A 17,286-nucleotide genomic window follows, 5' to 3' on the forward strand; every position below is an offset into this window, starting at 1 on the left:
TGCTGCCGTAAGCCAGCTCAAAAAGAAGAAGAAGAAGAAGAATATTGCTCAGCAACATTATTTTCCATAAATAAAAAAGAAAACTAGTTCAAAACTTGCAAGTGATAAAGTGTGCTTCTACTTTATCACGAGGGGGCTTTGAACTGATTCTATGAGATCAAAGAAAGCAGCGAAACAAACTCAGTAATGGCGCTTCCCTTTGACCTTGTGTTGATTGCAAAGTGCTCCGGGTATTTTCTCAGGAGCATCGACAGACCAAACCATGGTGTTCCTTCGGTCTCTCGCTGAGGCAAATCTTCGGAAGTTAAATACCTTCTCACCTTACCATGATGCCATATGTTGCCATACCGTTCTACCATCTGAAACCAAATCAATTTATTCGTTATCATCCAATCAGAGCAAGAAGTCAGGAACAGATAATAATATCGTCTTTTCTAAATTTTCATTCATTGATTACCTTTTTAAGAAAGAAAACATCATTTCAAACGACTAATCTTAAAATTAGCAAAAAACATAATTTCAAACTTCTCCAGACCACTGATCGATGCCGGATTTCTACCCATCGACGGATTTCTACCCGATGCGAAATTTCCACCTGTTGCCGAAATTTTGCCCGTCGCCAGACTTCTGTCGGACTTCAACCCGACGCCAAACTTCTACGGTTTTGCCAGTTGGCGTCTTCTGCATGTCGCCGAATTTTCGCCGGACTTCTACCCGACGCCGGACTTACGCCCGTTGCCGGATTTCTATCTGATGCCGGACTTCCACCCATCACCGGACTTCCACCCATCACCGGACTTCTGTCAATTGCCGGACTTCCGTCGGACTTCGATCTGACGCCAGACTTTCGTCCATCGTTGAACTTCTATCTGACATCGGACTTCCGCCCATCGCTGGACTTCTGACCTCCGTCACCAGCCGACTATGGTCCTTTCGACCTCCTTCGTCGACTACGGTTCTTCCGACCTCCGTCGCCCGCCAACTACGGTCCATCCGACCTCCATCGCCATACAATGTTCTTTCCAACCTCCGTTACCCATCGACTATGATTCTTCCGACCAAGCGAACATGTCAACAGTGATTCTTCCTATTTCCACCATGTAACACACTCTATATGATGTATATTTGTTACATCAAGCCAAGGCCTTCCCTCCAATGAAGGGTCTCATTTGTAATCAATTACAAATACTAGTGGATCATTTAAATTGGGCTAGGCCTTGCGGTTTTTCCCCTTTTCAGAAATTTCCATATAAAAATCTTGATCTCTCATGAATGTTACACCCTATCTTTTATCTGTATTCGTGCTGAATCTTCGTACAAAGCTAAGACGTTAAACTTTATATTTCTCTACCTCCCCGAAATATTTCGGGACGCAACCATTATAATGATTATATATATTTAAAATGTTTTTTATTTTATTTTAAAGAACACCAACAGGGTATACTCTATTGGATGGTTAATCAAGCATTATAACGTTTCATGTACAACAAACCTCAGTATGAAGTTTGGCCACGGGCATCCATTCTCCTGGACGACATCTATCGGACAGTACAGAGGCTACTGAAGAGAGAACATCTTTCTCTTCTAACAGCGTTAGTTTATAGTTATCTGCCTCTCTATTAGCCCTTGACCTTTTCATGGACTTTGTAGCTGTGAACATGAAAGAAATATCATTCATAAGTTTTAGGTGTGACAAGGAAAAAAAATAATATTCATAAGAAAGGCATTCATTTTCCATGAGCTCTTGTATGGATTTCATCGCATAGTGTAAAATTTATAGTTACAGATACAAACTGAAGCTCCAAAGCATGCCGTTGGATTCAATAATTTTTTAAATTTGAGACTAAATGATATTTCAGATCACCGAAAATAAGTTAAGAAAAATCTACCCTGAAAATTAACCAATCAATAAAAATAAGTGTTATAAATTAAACCAGCAACATACAAGGATTCTATAAGACATCTAACGCTGCAAGTGAACTGGTGGTCTAGTGCAGGTATATCAGCATGAAACTTAAAGCTTCAAGCATCTTAAAAGATTGCAACAGAGGATTGCTTTTTTCTCAAAATCGACAGCAAGAAACATCTGAATTTGCTTGGTTTAACATGCCAGAAAGATTTGATGTACCTGTTAAAGCTGCTGAAAATCATCTAAAACATATAGTTGTACTATCATTAACAGCAGAGTACATAAATATTAGGAGGAAAAATTTAAATAATTGGACCTCTCATGCCTTTACATGCGAACCGACGGTTACTAATTTTACATCAACCTGGAAGGAGCTTGACAAACATTATAATTATTTGGGTTTTGAGTTCTGTATTCTGAAGCAATTCAGATGGTGTTTTCTTATCCGGTATCATTTGGTATCAAAGCCGGCAGGCTCTTCTAGTTTATTCTCTGTATCCTGGAGTTTCCAGGTGGCGGTCACCTACCCTTCCCTCCTTCAACCGATGTCCACAAGAAGCCTCCAAGAAGATGCCATGGTTTCTTCCTACATATCCACTTCCCTCTGACTCCTTCACATGACCAACCTGCTCGCTACCGCTCTCTCGGCAGCCCAATCCCACAATCCCAGTGCCTCGAACCCTCAACTAATGCCCTGTGGCCTCGCATCCCTCGCCTACAAATGCATGATCCGGCCTCCTGCATGCGCGACACCAACGGCATAACCTGACCTACGCTAGCCACCCGTGCAGACCTCCTTTAGCCTGCTTTTGCTCCACGTGCGACCCGCCTACTCGCATCCGCCCCTATGCGCGTCACCAGTTCGCCCGTTTCCATGGGCGCCCGAAACGACCCGTCCATGACCACGTCCCGAACGATTGCCCGTGAGTCCCTTCTACACAACAACTAGACACTTTCTTGTTGTTGTCCAAGACAACCAACCTCCAAGAAATTGTCCAATCAGCAAGCAAGATCCTTCCTCCACAGTACCCAAGCAATTTCTTGTTGTTATGCACGCCATTCCAACCACCAAGAACAAAAGCATTCCTAGTTCTTGGCAAGAATTCAACAACCATAATTCATCTCGGCCACAAATTCAGCCTTAAGACAACTATATTGACAAATCCCGCAAGATGCTGCCTTGTTGGAATCCATAAAGACCACTACAAGAAGTGGTGATTGAGGAACTATAAAGAGAAATACAATAACTGTAGCAAAGGTTAGCAAGATTGGAGCAAAGAGAAGCGGAGTAATGTCAAAAAGAGGAAGAAGACATTCAACCTTTACATCAAGATCTTTCGAGTAATGAAGAGGCAATAAGACGGCATCAAAACCATGCTAGGCAAGGATTTTGGGATGATGGAGGAATCAAGATTGATCTACCCGATTTTGATGGGAGACTTGAACCTGATGATTCCCCTTTTGGTGGAGGCGGCAGTGGCAGAGAGGGTATCCGGGCTTATCAGATCCCTTATTCTTTTGAAGAAGTGTTTGAAGAGCCACCCTATAAGTCTTCTGTTAGACCTGAACCGATCCAGGATGGACCGGTTCATGTCTATTCCCGCCGGTCCAAAGGAGGAGGCGGATGAGGGGGGTTGGGCGACAGCGTTGTGGATCCCATGGCTTAATTTAAGCAAGGTTTAGGAAGGAAATTTTGATTGAGGGGCTGTTTAGGGATTAAGTAATTTTTCTTTTGCTTTAATTAGGATTTTCTTGTTGGGGTTTGGGGGTACTTGAATTTGAAATAAGATTTGGGATCTAGGGTTTTTTTTTGGGTTCTAGGCTTGGCTAGAGATTTGGAGAGCTGTTTCTTCCTCTTGAATTGAAGAAACTTGTATCATTTGCTGTTTTCCTACAACTAATACTTCTTTTTCTATCAGTTTTTCCTCTGTTTTTCCCAAGAAACCTGCTGTACTTTGCTATTTTTTTATTGTAAACAGCAGTTTTACTCACTGTTTTCACCAATTGTGTTTGGTTTGCTTGCGAACTCAAGTATTTTCTAACAAATTTGGTATCAAAGCGTTGTCTTGGGACCATCGGCGGATGAAATCTAGAAATTTCAATAAAGAATTTTCATCCGCAAGAAGATCTTCCCATAAATCTTGGGAAGAAAAGTGGTCGAAAGGAAAGTTAAAGTATTGGAGGGAGAAATAGGTCAACTAAAGATAGATTTTGAGGAAAAAATAGCTGATTTTTCATAATCAATTTGCTTCCATCCATGAAAAGATGGATGGAAGGTTCGCCGCCTTGGAAGACATGATGAAGAAGATGTTTGAAGACAAACAAAATCCGGCTATATCGGAAGAAAAGGAGACCACCGGAGACCATGAGAGAGGCGGAAATCCGAACCCATTTAGGGGGAAGGAGAATCTTGAAGTGGAGATCCTTGAGGGAGATGATGGAATGCCTACTATAGAACCATTTTTTAGGGAGGAGATGAGTATGGGCTATGAAAGGAGGGGTGCTGATTTTGTTGGAAGAAGAAATGATTTTTACCGCCGGGGTGCTGAATTTGAAAGGAGAAGAGGGGAATATGAGGAAGGGTTCTGGTATGATCGCCGGAGAGAAGATCGTGACCACTGGGGAGCACTATTTCTTCAAGGAATGGGAGGTTATGGAGAAGTTAGGGGAAACGGGGGTGACCCGAGGGTGAGGAAACTGAAGATGCCCATCTTTGAGGGCGAGGATGCACATGGCTGGATGTACAAGGTGGAGCGATACTTTGTAGTCAACGGGTTGACTGAGGAAGAGAAACTAACAGTGGTAGGACTGTGTTTGGAAGGGAAAGCACTAGCATGGTACCAATAGCGGGACATGAGGCGACCCATTCGAAGCTTGAGGGAGTTCAAGGACTGTTTACTAGAACGTTTCTGAACCAGTAGGGGAGGAGACTTCTACGAGCAGTTCTTTGCCCTGACGCAGGAGGGGACAGTGACAGAGTACCATGATCAGTTGGTGTACCTAGCTAGCAGGCTGGATTGTCTTTCTAAGACCGTGCTTGAGGGGAACGTCATGAAGGGGCTCAAACCGGAAATTAGAGCAACTGTTAAAGTGATGAGACCGCATGACTTGGGGGAGGCCATGGAGTTGGCACAGCTGGTCGAGGACCAGAAGCATCTGGAGCAAGGAGCTCCGGGGGATCCTACAGGATGACTACTACCTTTTTAGCTCCCAAAGGAGCTACACCGGAAGGTTCGCGCGAAGCAACAAAGGAGAAGTCTGGAGGAGGGGGACCTGGGGGAAATTTTAAGAAGCTGACTGAGAAGGAGATAGAGGAGAAGAGGGCTAAGCGGTTGTGTTTCAGGTGTGATGAGAAGTACATGTCAGGGCGTAGGTGTAAGGACCAAACTCATCAGGTTCTCACCGTCTGTGATGACGAGGAAACTTAAGAGGGAGGTGAGAGGGGGATAATGGAGGAGGAAGATAAGTTAAATCTGGACGTAGCAAAAGTCTCTCTAAACTTTATGGTGGGATTCACCTTGAATCACAACATGAAAGTGAGGGGAGAAATAGTGGACCGTAAGGCAGTGGTGCTGGTCGATAGTGGGGTCACCCATAATTTCATCTCTAACCAGATCATAAATATGTTGGGGGTGAAATTAGTGGACACGGGAGGATATGGAGTGATGATGGGCACTGGGAAGGTGGAGATGGATAGAGGAGTTTGCAGGGGAGTGGTGTCGACCATTCAAGGAATACAGGTGATGGAGGATTTTCTTTTCTTGGAGTTGGGGAGTACTGATGTCATCCTGGGGAAGAAATGACTGTAGATCATGGGGGAGACCAAGATCAATTGGGATGCTTTGAGGATGGAACTGATGGTGGGAGGAAAGAGGATGGTGATCCAGGGCGATGCAGGGCTATCCAGGGCCGGAGTATCCCTCAAATCCATTATCATAACCATATAGGAGGTGGGAGGTGGATATTTGGTTGAGCTGCAATGCTTAGAGAGGGTGAGTGTGGGGGAAGAGGGAGACATTCCCATGACAGTACAACCACTCATAGAGCAGTTCAGTGAGGTGTTCCAGCCACCTCAAGGCTTACCACCACCCAGAGAGCAGGAGCATGTTATCATTGTGAAGGAGGGGGTGTCACCGATTAGTGTGCGGCCCTACCGCTACCCCCAAATTCAGAAGGACAAGATTGAGAAGCTGATTAAGGAGATGTTGGAAGTAGGGATCATCAGACCAAGTGTGAGTCTTTTCCAAGTCCGATCTTATTGGTCAAGAGGAAGGATAACAGTTGGAGATTATGTGTGGATTACAGGGCATTGAATAAGGAGACTGTGTCGGATAAGTTTCCCATTCCGATGATCGATGAACTACCTAATGAGTTGTATGGAGCAGTAGTGTTTTCTAAGATGAATTTAAAGTCGAGCTACCACCAAATCAGGATGAAAGAGAATGATATTTAGAAGACAACATTCAAGACACACGAGGGCACTATGAGTTCTTGGTAATGTCATTTGGGCTCACAAATTCCCCTGCCACTTTCCAGTCATTGATGAACAGGGTGTTCAGGTCGTACCTACGGAGGTTTGTCCTAGTTTTCTTTGATAACATACTGGTGTACAATAGAACTAAAGAAGAGCACCAAGAGCATTCAAGGGTGGTATTGGAACTGCTACAAGAGCATCAGCTCAGGGCCAACATGAAGAAATGCAGCTTTGCACAGACTAGTGTGGAGTACTTGGAACATGTGGTGTTTCAGGAGGGGATGGCACAAAATCCAGCTAATATTGAAGCCATGCATAAGTGGCCTCTAACTAGGAACTTGAGGGTGCTGAGGGAATTCCTAGGACTAACAGGTTACTACCAAAGATTTATGAAGGGGTACACCAACATAGCCTTGCCTTTGACAGAGCAATTAAAGAATGATAGCTTCATGTGGGGAGAAACGACTACTCAGGCTTTTGAGAAACTTAAGAAGGCAATGACCACTGAACCCGTTTTGGCTCTACTAGACTTTAATCAGACGTTTGTGGTGGAGACAGATGCATCTGGATATGGGTTGGGGGCAGTGCTGATGCAGCAGCATAGACCCATAGCCTACTTCAGTTAGGTGTTGGCAAATAGAGCAAGATTGAAGGCTGTATATGAATGAAAATTGATGGCAATCGTGTTGGTTATTCAGAAGTGGGGACCATACCTACTGGGGATGGCATTATATGTAATTATATCTACATGATTTAAAAAAGTAATATAAAACAACATATTTTACTAAAAATATATATAATTTAAAATTATTAAAATTTGATATTTACTCCCATATGGCTACAAATTTATTATGGGAATGAAACATTCTTAAATTAAAAAAAAAGTATGCAAAATATATCTTTTTATATGAAATCTTTAATTTTGAATTTAATGGTTTATTTTGAAATTGAGGAAGATGGACAGCATAATAGGCCCCTTGATTGATATGTTGGCTTTGGATTTTATCTCGGTGTAGTTCAACTTTCATGATTTTTTTCATTTCGGCCCTTTAGGTTTGCATTTATTACTTTGCGTTCTCTTTCCTACTTTACTCTTGAGTAACTTGCATGATGTACATTTCATCCTCCTCATAGTGAACGCTCTTCTTATTTTTCTCGACAAATTTCACAAAAGATGATTTTGACTTGTCCTCATTGTCACTAAGTATAATGTGAAGTTGTAATTACGGGAGCTTGAGTTTTAAGACAACTTCACAATTTGGATCAATGTCCTATAATTTCCACTACTCTTGAGTGCATGTTTTTTTCCCAAATAAGCGGGGTATTAAAGCTATGCTAGCTTTGGAGACAATGGAAAAAGTGAGAGTAACATAGTACAAAAATGTAAAGGTGAAGATTGATTGGTTTGACTGCAATGACTTTTGGAACTAAAAATGTGGATCAATGAGCAAATATATCAAACAAAGTTATATCTACCATTTTATAAGTCAAAGCCTACCACCATGAGCCAAAAAGAATGAGATATTTTGGTTAAATAGGTGTTTGGGAGTTATGCATCTATCACTAATAAAAAAATATTATTTTGAATATACTGCAAGAGAAGACTATTATTGGTGTGATCAAAGCTATATCATAATCATATATGTATAAGTGTGGGCTACAAAAATTCGCGCTCCGGCCTTCCCTCTTTTGGGAGGGTTTTAACAGATTAAGTTCTAGGGAATTTTCATAAGACAGATTGGGTTTGTAGATAAGTCACTACCTAGAGATTTCGCCCTTATTTTGCGAGGACTTATGATCTGAGTTCTTGTTTCCTATAGGCGCAAGCCCCAATAATTAATTACCCCTCCCGATAACGAGAGAGAAATTTTGATTAAGGCTAGTCGTCAATCATATTTATAAAGATACATGATATATGGCGTATAGTAGCAGCATGGGTTTAATTATTTGAAATTTGATATTTTATCGTGATCCTTAATCCACTTAGTCAGAGGAGATATTCGACCCAACCTGACAGAATGATTCTTGTCGGCAGCCATGGGTTGCGCCGTCCAAGGGTACCTTGTAGATCTGGGGTGAGTATTTGTCTAAGGGGACAAATTTGAATCCACCTTAGCTAACAGTGGGCTTCCTGCCCTATCGATTATATCCTATTAATTCATATCTAAGGATTTGGTGTCATTGGGGAGCATACAAGCTCTGGCCATGACTGTAATTTAGTGGTATCATTTGGTGGCAAACCACCTGGTTCAGAGGACTCTTGTCATAACCGTTTACTTGCGGTGTCATTTGGTGGTGAAACTGTCGGTTAGAGGATACATGTCATGTCTTTGCTAGCAAAAGACTGTTTAAGAATGAATCCTAGCGACATTCTCGACCATATATTAGCTCTTTATGAGCTAAAGTGATATTTGAATTTATCCACCTCGACAAACTGTTATAGAGAATGGATGAGTTTCGCTTTAAGTGTTTAATAGTTAATTTCGATTTAAAATATTTTTTAATTTTAGAACTTTTTTGGAATTTTGAGATTTTTATGGGCATTTGGGTGGTATTTTGAATATTTGGAATTAACCCCTCCGGTTGCGATCTACATTCAATATGACCATCATCAGGGTACTTATGGGCTATTTTATTTTGTTAATTGAACCATGTCGACTATTTCAACTTGTCGACATAGAATCGTGTTTGTTGTCGGCTTCATGCCTTTGTTGGTGAATTTTCTTGATTATAGGCTTCGAAAGCCTAATATGAACGTATTAAAATAAATATCTCGCTCGACGTCGTGACCACACATTTGCTTGACAGTTTGAGCTATGTCGACTCCTATCTACTTGCATTGAAGGATCATGTTTAACTTAAATTCATCATTTGACTCGCACAACATCCTCAAACATCATGTGTGCACTCGTAACACATTGTTGGAGCCCATACGGGTATATGATTGCACATGCACTTTCTTGTATTATGCTTACATAATTGCATGTGCATTTACACTTACATCCATGTTAAGGCGCTCGCGCGTGCACTTCTGTGTTTATGTATATACATATTGGGGTGTATGTGTGGGGGTATTTTTGGAGCTTATTATTTATCGGGTCATGCAGGCGACCGTCGTTCAAACATATGTGACACTCTATTTGGGAACTTCTCGGCGCCTTCTATCTGCTTGTATGTATGTTGCGGATCTGGTAGTGGTGTCTTGTTGCGCTGGGTCTCATTTGGGGATTTGTAAACGTCTTCTATCCGCTTGCATAAATGTTGTGGATCCGAAGGTGTGGCATTGCACTATGGGTTGCCCATTTCTTTATGCAGGTAGGTTGATGTGTACTAACGAACCTTCTGCAATATGTTTATAGATGCTCGTAGATGACTTGTTGTATGCATAACGAATTTCCTACAACAACTCGTAGGCATTTGCACTTGATGTAGTCACTTTGCATTCTACTTATGCATAGTGTGTTGGATGTATTATGGGTCTTCTACAGTCATTTATAGGCAGTATGATAGATCTTATGAGATGGTCCTCAAATCTTTGCATTTGTTGTGATCCTGCATTCATCATAAGTATTTCCACTATTATTGGCTATGTACAAAACAGTATGCACATTAATGATTTGATTTTGACTTCTGTCTAAGCTATATTTATCAACAATCTCTTTACACATCGATCAGCAAGTTACTGTGTTCTTAGTTCTACCTTCTTGTTGAAAGTGTTGTTGTATGCAGTGCATTCACCGTCCCTTCTTACATCAAGCTGATGGATAGGGACACAAGTTGCATTTGCCTCTTTCTTGCTCATTGACGTTCATTGCACATTAATCTTCAATGCTTACACGATACTAGCGTGTTTGCTAGAATTTTGATTGTTGTTGGTTGTATAAACATCCTGGTATTTATTGTGTGCTATCTGCATATATCTTTAGGGGATACTGTCATTTGTAGGCACATTCAACGTATTCATTTGCATATTTTTTAAGCATATTTATGGGGAATTTATCACATTCATAGCTTATTCGCTCTCGCCACTTATAAATAGATTGGAGTATTTATTTACAAGCTAGTGGCTATTGACTGTAAGAGGACTATTTTTGTCATAACCTTCCCCTTTCAGTTATGTCCATGTTATAATATTCATACATAGGCGTAAGTGAAACATCGTGTCATAATATTTTGCAATTGCCCATATATGGCATGCTAAATATATGTCTGTATTCATAAAGGGCCCGTCATATTTGTGGCATACCCAACATTGTTGTTTACAGATGAGAACTTTGTATTCATTGCCAGACCTCTGCTACCACCTCTTTATCTTGTAAGTTAACTATTGTATGCATGAAGAGCTTCTTATAATTGACTATAGGTGTATGTATTTACTATGGGTCTTTAGTTCTTGTTTGTAGATAACATATGCATTTGTATCAACATGTGATTTTCCCACACTTACAGCACTTCAATTGTCGTTATTCTCAAATAAACCACCTCAGTTGCCGTTGCTAGCAAGCAAACTAATGTGAAGTTTTTTTGCGAATTAGCTAGCGTAAGTAGAAATGAGGTTATATCCTTCACAATCCTCTCACTTTGCTTGCACGCAAATTGTATTCATCGTGCATAATAACTAGCAAATCACCATGTTCATTACATTGCTTGACGGCATATGACATGAGTAATAACATTATCATTATTTCCATTTGACATTAGCATTTTGATTGGTATAATCATCATGGATGGATTGTAGCGTTCATTAGGGATTTCATACTACGGTTTATAGGTAAGTGACGTTCAAGGTTCTTTGCTCAATATAGGTTTTCTAATCATTCAGTAGTGCTCATTTGAATGATTCGAACCATGACTTACGATTTGCATTTTTTATTTTAATTGTGCACTTGATGATTTAGAATTTGGTTCCATGTAGTTTCATTCAAGTTCTTTGTATTCAATTCAGTTCGCTATCATTTTTGTTTTTGTTCCCTGCATCATATTCAAGTCTTCTATATTTGTTCAAATCAAACATAGTCCCCAGCTGTTTTAGGTTTAGGCCCTCGGTTTATTGAAAATTCTGACATCCTTCCGACGTCTCCCCGTTTAGGGGAAATTCTGATAGTCATAGCCTTCCCCTACACGCTACGAGAGCGCTTCAGGTAGATATCGGGAGACACCGAGACCATATTTTTTCAATTCCTGCCATGCTACGAGAGCGCTTAAGAGTACTTAATTTCATCCTCGTCACACTACGAGAGCGCTTTGAGGCCTACCCGCCTCGCCGTAAATGTCGCACTGTGTTCCCTCCAACCGTATTACGAGAGCATGTATGGTGGCCAACCAGCTCGCTGCAAACGCTGAGAGCGGGGGTTTTGAGTTTAAAGAGAGTTAAATCTTTGAGACAACCGGTGATGATGACGATGATGGCGTGGGCACAAAAATCAAAGACAAATTCTAAATTTCCCCTTTCCATTTTTATTTTCTATTTTTCTCCCTTTTTATTTCATTTCTTTCTTTTTTTAATTATATATATATATATATAGAGAGAGAGAGAGAGAGAGAGAGAGAGAGACTGTGACCGGACGAGGTCGACTGGGTGTTGAAGGAGGAGATGGGTGTCTGGTTCGGATCTGTCAAGGGAAGGATTGACGGAACTCGGGGAGAAATCGGGAGTTGGGAAGAGGAATCGAAGAATGCTTGCTTGCTAGAGGAAGAAGAAGAGGAAGGAAGAAGGCGTCGTCGAAGGAGGTCCAGCTGTGGAAGAGATGGAGTGTGTGTGCGGGAAAGAAGGAAAGAAGAAAAGAAGAGAGTTGTGTTCGCGAGTATGAAAAGCCGGAGGAAGAAGAAACGCAAAGCCTTCATTCGGTCGGCTTTTAACGACGAGTGTCGAACGAAGACTACTAAATCAAGGCGAGCTACAAATGCGGGAGACGGGACACGAATTTGGCGCCATTTTGCAGAGGGATGGGCACCGTAAAAGCGGTGTATTTGGCAAAACTTTGGCAGCGATTTTGATATGTATTTTTATATTTTATTCGATTTTTTTTTTTTTTTAATTTGTTGTGCGGGTCAACAACAAGAAGACTTCATCAATAAGCAAAGTATATCTAATAAAAAAGTTTTTCAATCTCAGGATGGTTGAAGATGCTTCAAAGTGGTATATATTATGTATCAATGAGTTGAATCTGATCAAAAGTCAGCATAGCTCAATAGATATCAACTTCAATGACGAAGTTCATGATTTATCTTGTTGTTATTATTACCCAGAGATGGGTTGAAACTGTGACAACAACTAGCAGTTCATGTGCTTCTACAAAGCTAAAGCACAATAATATTTGTGGCTTGATCTTAAGTGAGGACATCATATGATGAGAATCAGATTAAGGTCCTTATTCTGCTGCTCTAAATCTTGAAAGCAGAGGAGGAAGCGCACAAACAAGTAACAATGGAAGTAAAACTAAGGCGTCGTTTGGAACGGCTTTTTTATTGCTTTCTAAAACGGAGTTTAGTACAAAAATAAAAAAATTTGTACTAAAACTCCGTTTTAGAAAGCAGTAAAAAAGCCGTCCCAAACGAAGCCTAAATCACAGTAGAGGAGCAAATATAAAAGTTCATAGTGATGCATTATGGTGATGTGGCATAACTAACCACTTCAAAATGGACTATCTGTAGAGGAATGGTAGACAAAGTTCAAATCATATAGAGAATATGTGAATGTTGCAAGTGAAAAGATTTATGATGCTTTAACCTTAGTGTGAATAGTTTTATGGAGTTCGCGAGCTGGACTCAACTGAGCATTCTTCTTAAGCTCCACAAAAAATTTTATATTAATTATTATCAAAGATACTACATACGAGATGGTTCATCAATTGTTTAAAATTGTGAAATATGAGGCTCGTCTCAGCACAATTTCAGTGAAATATGTCTTAAGGCTTACACCTCAAGTTTTTTTATGAGGCTTGCATCTCAACTTGCCTGAGACCCACCTTGCCTCTCTAGCGTGAGGCTTAAGCCTCACCCTATTTATTTATTTATTATTAAAACTTACATAATCCTAAACTAAAACCCCAAACAAATCATGCCTTCAAGCATCTCCAAGTTGCAAGAACTTCCTCTCGATTGCCTTGATCACCAGCTGCATTCGCTGCATCCACCACCATCGCAATCGCCACCGAGGATCACTTGAAAGATGCACACCACCTCCTCCTCTAATAAAAATTTTAAAGTATTAATCTCATCTTTATGTTGATGAAAAATATTTATAAAAGAGGAAGATAACTGAAATAAATAAAGAAGAAGCATATTTGGAGAACTTTGACTCCACAGGAAGAGGAAGGATATAATTAATTCTTTATGACAACGACTCAAATAAAGACCTCATCAGTGATGATAATGCAGATGATTTTAGAATTGTTGCCAACTATTTCAACTTTCTTAAAGAATTAAATGTGGATGAGTAGGGAACTGAGAAAGAAGGAATTTGGAGTTGAACTTGATGTTATATAACACTTTTATACAATTCGTATATTTAATATTATTTTGCTCATGTAATATTTGGATTTCAATTCTATTTCACATGATTTATCACTTACCACTTTATGTCTTATGCAATTTTTTATTTCATATGCATGTCAATTTGTTACTTTATAGGTCAATAGAAATTAATATATCAGCCTTTAATACATTATTTGGGTATTATATAAAAATCACATTTAATTTTTATTTTTACTTTACTCGATTTTTTTTTTTAAGACTTACGCCTTAAAACACCTTGAGTCTTACGCCTCGCCTCATGAATGAAAAACGCCTCAATATCCAATTGCACAATTTTAAACCTTGGTTCATCTTGCTAATGGTGAACCCTAAACTTTGTGGGAGTTACTGGTCTACAAGCTAGGATAATAACAAGATGATCAATATGATGCCCACAAAAAGGTTATGCCTCAAATTTTTGTATTGATACTTAAAAGAAGTCAAAGGAACTGTCGGGTATGGTAATATCAATTAAGAAAAATAATAGTATCATATGCATTATGTAAAGCGCCAAAATAAAGGGAACAACTATTAACTCAATTGTTGGTAATTTAGAACGTGAGATGTAGAAAAAGTTTCTGTTGAGTGGGAGCGGAGCTTCCAAAAGACAGTATTGTAGTGCAGAGGATTTCATGATCAAGAAGTAATAAGGTAGCAATACACGGGAGTTCTGCAGCTAAGATAAGGAACCCAAAAGAAACAGAAAAGAAATAAATAAAGGCCAAGAGAATATGAGAAGACATGGAAATAAAAAATTTTAGAAATTTAATGGAGAATGCAAGAAGTAGCGTAAACCAAGAAAATAAAGCAGAAGGATTGAAGATCATCAAGTTGAGAAACGGGAGGACAGTAAGGAGAGAAATCAAGCAGTGAGCACGCTAATGCTTTACAAATGCAATTACATTTCAAATCAAGATTATAAGTACAACAGCATTTTAATGAACACCTAGGAAAATTCAGGGGAAAACTCAAGGTGGATTCTTACTCTCTGCTTGATTTCTCTCCTTGATATCACCACTTCCTCTGCAATCATTCGTTAGAATGAACAAAATACATACAATTTTAATTATAAAAAAAAAACGCTGACAAGCAAAACAACATGGCAAACTAAACAATTGACCATACAAAAATATTGAAGTATGGACAAGCTGAAAACCAAATTCTAATCAGTAATCTCCATACAGCTTGTAATTAATATATTTCATCTCAAAGCATATAAAGCATGGATTCGGATCCTTTCCAATTGTAGTTTCTATTTTTTTTTTTTAAATAAATACTTAGAGGGCAATCTTCATATTTCATATTGAAGGTAGACTGTGAAATTTGAAGGATAAACTTTTCCAACAAACAATGAAACAAGTGTTACCTACACAATTGCTAATCGATTCCAAAGAAAGTGGCCAATCATGGAAAACAACTATCTAGAACATAGCAGAAATAAGAAAAGAAAGATGTTTCTAATAAAGAATAGGGTTTCACTCACCAATTTTCTCTGATGTTCCCACATCCCTTGAGTCCCTCCTAAGTCTCTTCGAAACCCCCTCCTCTTCCTCTTCACCCCTCTCCTCCTCATCACCATCACCCCGCCAAAAGATCCGTTCCTCTCCCCTAGAAACCAACCGCCCCGACTGGGGCATAGGTTTTGGAACCGCGACCTGGCTGCGAGGCGCAGCGACGGATGCGAACAAAGACCGGCTAGGAAGTAAGAAATAAAACTTCTTATCCCCGATCTGAAGAAGATCCTGCGAATCAAGCTTGACCGGCGCTGTGCCGGGAACGTGGAGGACGCCTTCAACCAAGCATCCGTTCTTGCCGAGAACCTCTAGAGCGAATCTCCGGCGAGAGAAATCGTAGAAGATGCGGGCGTGTTTGCGAGAGATGCTCATTCCACCGCCCAGGCTCGTTAGGTCTACATCCACCTCTGCGCGCTTGCTGTTCCTCCCCAGAATGATCGAGTAGGTCTGCATATAATATTCGAAGTCTTCCCCCTGTAGCTTCGCGAAGCCGACCTCCGGGTCTCCTTCACCGGCGCTAGAGCCAGAGGAGAACGACATGGTGGCGGAGAAAGAGAGAGGGAGATACAGAGGGAAAGGAAGAGAGCTGATCCTTATAAAACCGCGCGCCGTTTTCTTCCGGAGGAGGGGTAAGTTTGGAGAGGACCGACGAGATGACGCCGTTAAAATCTGTAAACGGCAATGGACAGTTATAACTGTCTATCACAAGCTTGGAAAAGTAATTTTATATTGGAGAATTTTTAATTTAAAATAGAAAGGCCTTATAGCCAAACAAATTTTTTTTAAAAAGAGTAATTTGAATTAATATTATATTTATCTCAAAATAAATATAATAAATAAAAAATTATAATAATCAAATTAAGACTTAGACTTCTTTTGGAAAGGTTTTCTTACTAGTTAAAGTATATTTTTCAGTTTAAAAATATAATGTTTATATTAAAAAATTATTTTAAGAAATAATAAGAAAATTGTTCAAACGAAGTCTTAATATTCTCATTTATATTTTTTTCTTTTCTCATTTTGAATTTAATCTAATTTATTTGAATTATTGAATTAAAAAAATTAAATATATTTTGATATTTCTTTGTGATTTCTTACGAAATTGTAGTATATTATTATAATATCTCAAAATCAAAATAAGTTGTTATTGATTATAAAATAGGATAAATTAGATTTATTGAAATTTTTTATTAAAAGAATAAATTACATTAAGTTTTATACAAATATTTTATTTATTTTTAAATTTTAATTTGACCCAATACTACACTAAAAAAATTGTATTGTATAATTTATTAAATTTAATGTTGAACTTCATAGAAATAGGCTACAAACCTTTTGAGCATAATTTTGGAAGAATCAAATTTTATGAATAAATTGCTTGATTATAGAGTTGTATGTAAATGAGATTAAACTAAAGTGAGCAATAAAAATGAATAATGAAACTTTGAATATTACATTATTATTATTCTTATTTAATAAATTAAGAATTGAATTTAAATATTTTTTAAAAATTTAAGAGAGAAGATATAAAGATCTCTTATATGAGAGAAAATAATTATTAAGTATTCATTTAGGACAATTTTTTTACTTCTTCTTAAAACAACTTTTTAATACAAAAATTAAATATTTGTACTAAAAAAATATTTTAAGAAACAATAAGAAAGCCGTCCCAAACGAAACCTAAATCATACAAGATTTTGAATTTAGTCCCATATAAAAAAATTAAAATAAACATATACAAGCAAAATTATCAATTAGGTTTTAAGATTTGTTGAGAATAACTTTCTTATTATTTTGCTTTTAAGGCAGCAACAAAAATTTCATTTGGCTTTTATTTTTTTTAGATTTCGCACTACTTTTCAAAAAAATTTACA

General features: G+C 38.8%; 1 protein-coding gene across 1 annotated transcript; it reads right to left on the minus strand.

Moving 5' to 3' along the window:
- Window positions 1–44: 44 nt before the first annotated feature.
- LOC110103438 (FHA domain-containing protein FHA2) lies at window positions 45–16,003 on the minus strand. Its single transcript, XM_020832161.2, has 3 exons — window positions 15,382–16,003; window positions 1,493–1,650; window positions 45–359 (listed from the first exon to the last, which is right to left on the minus strand). The coding sequence occupies exons 1-3, from the start codon at window positions 15,950–15,952 to the stop codon at window positions 150–152; spliced, it is 939 nt and encodes a 312-aa protein (XP_020687820.1). The 5' UTR covers window positions 15,953–16,003; the 3' UTR covers window positions 45–149.
- Window positions 16,004–17,286: the final 1,283 nt, after the last annotated feature.

The sequence above is a fragment of the Dendrobium catenatum genome, unplaced genomic scaffold, assembly GCF_001605985.2.
Source record: "Dendrobium catenatum unplaced genomic scaffold, ASM160598v2 fragScaff_scaffold_466, whole genome shotgun sequence".
NCBI lineage: Eukaryota > Viridiplantae > Streptophyta > Magnoliopsida > Asparagales > Orchidaceae > Dendrobium > Dendrobium catenatum.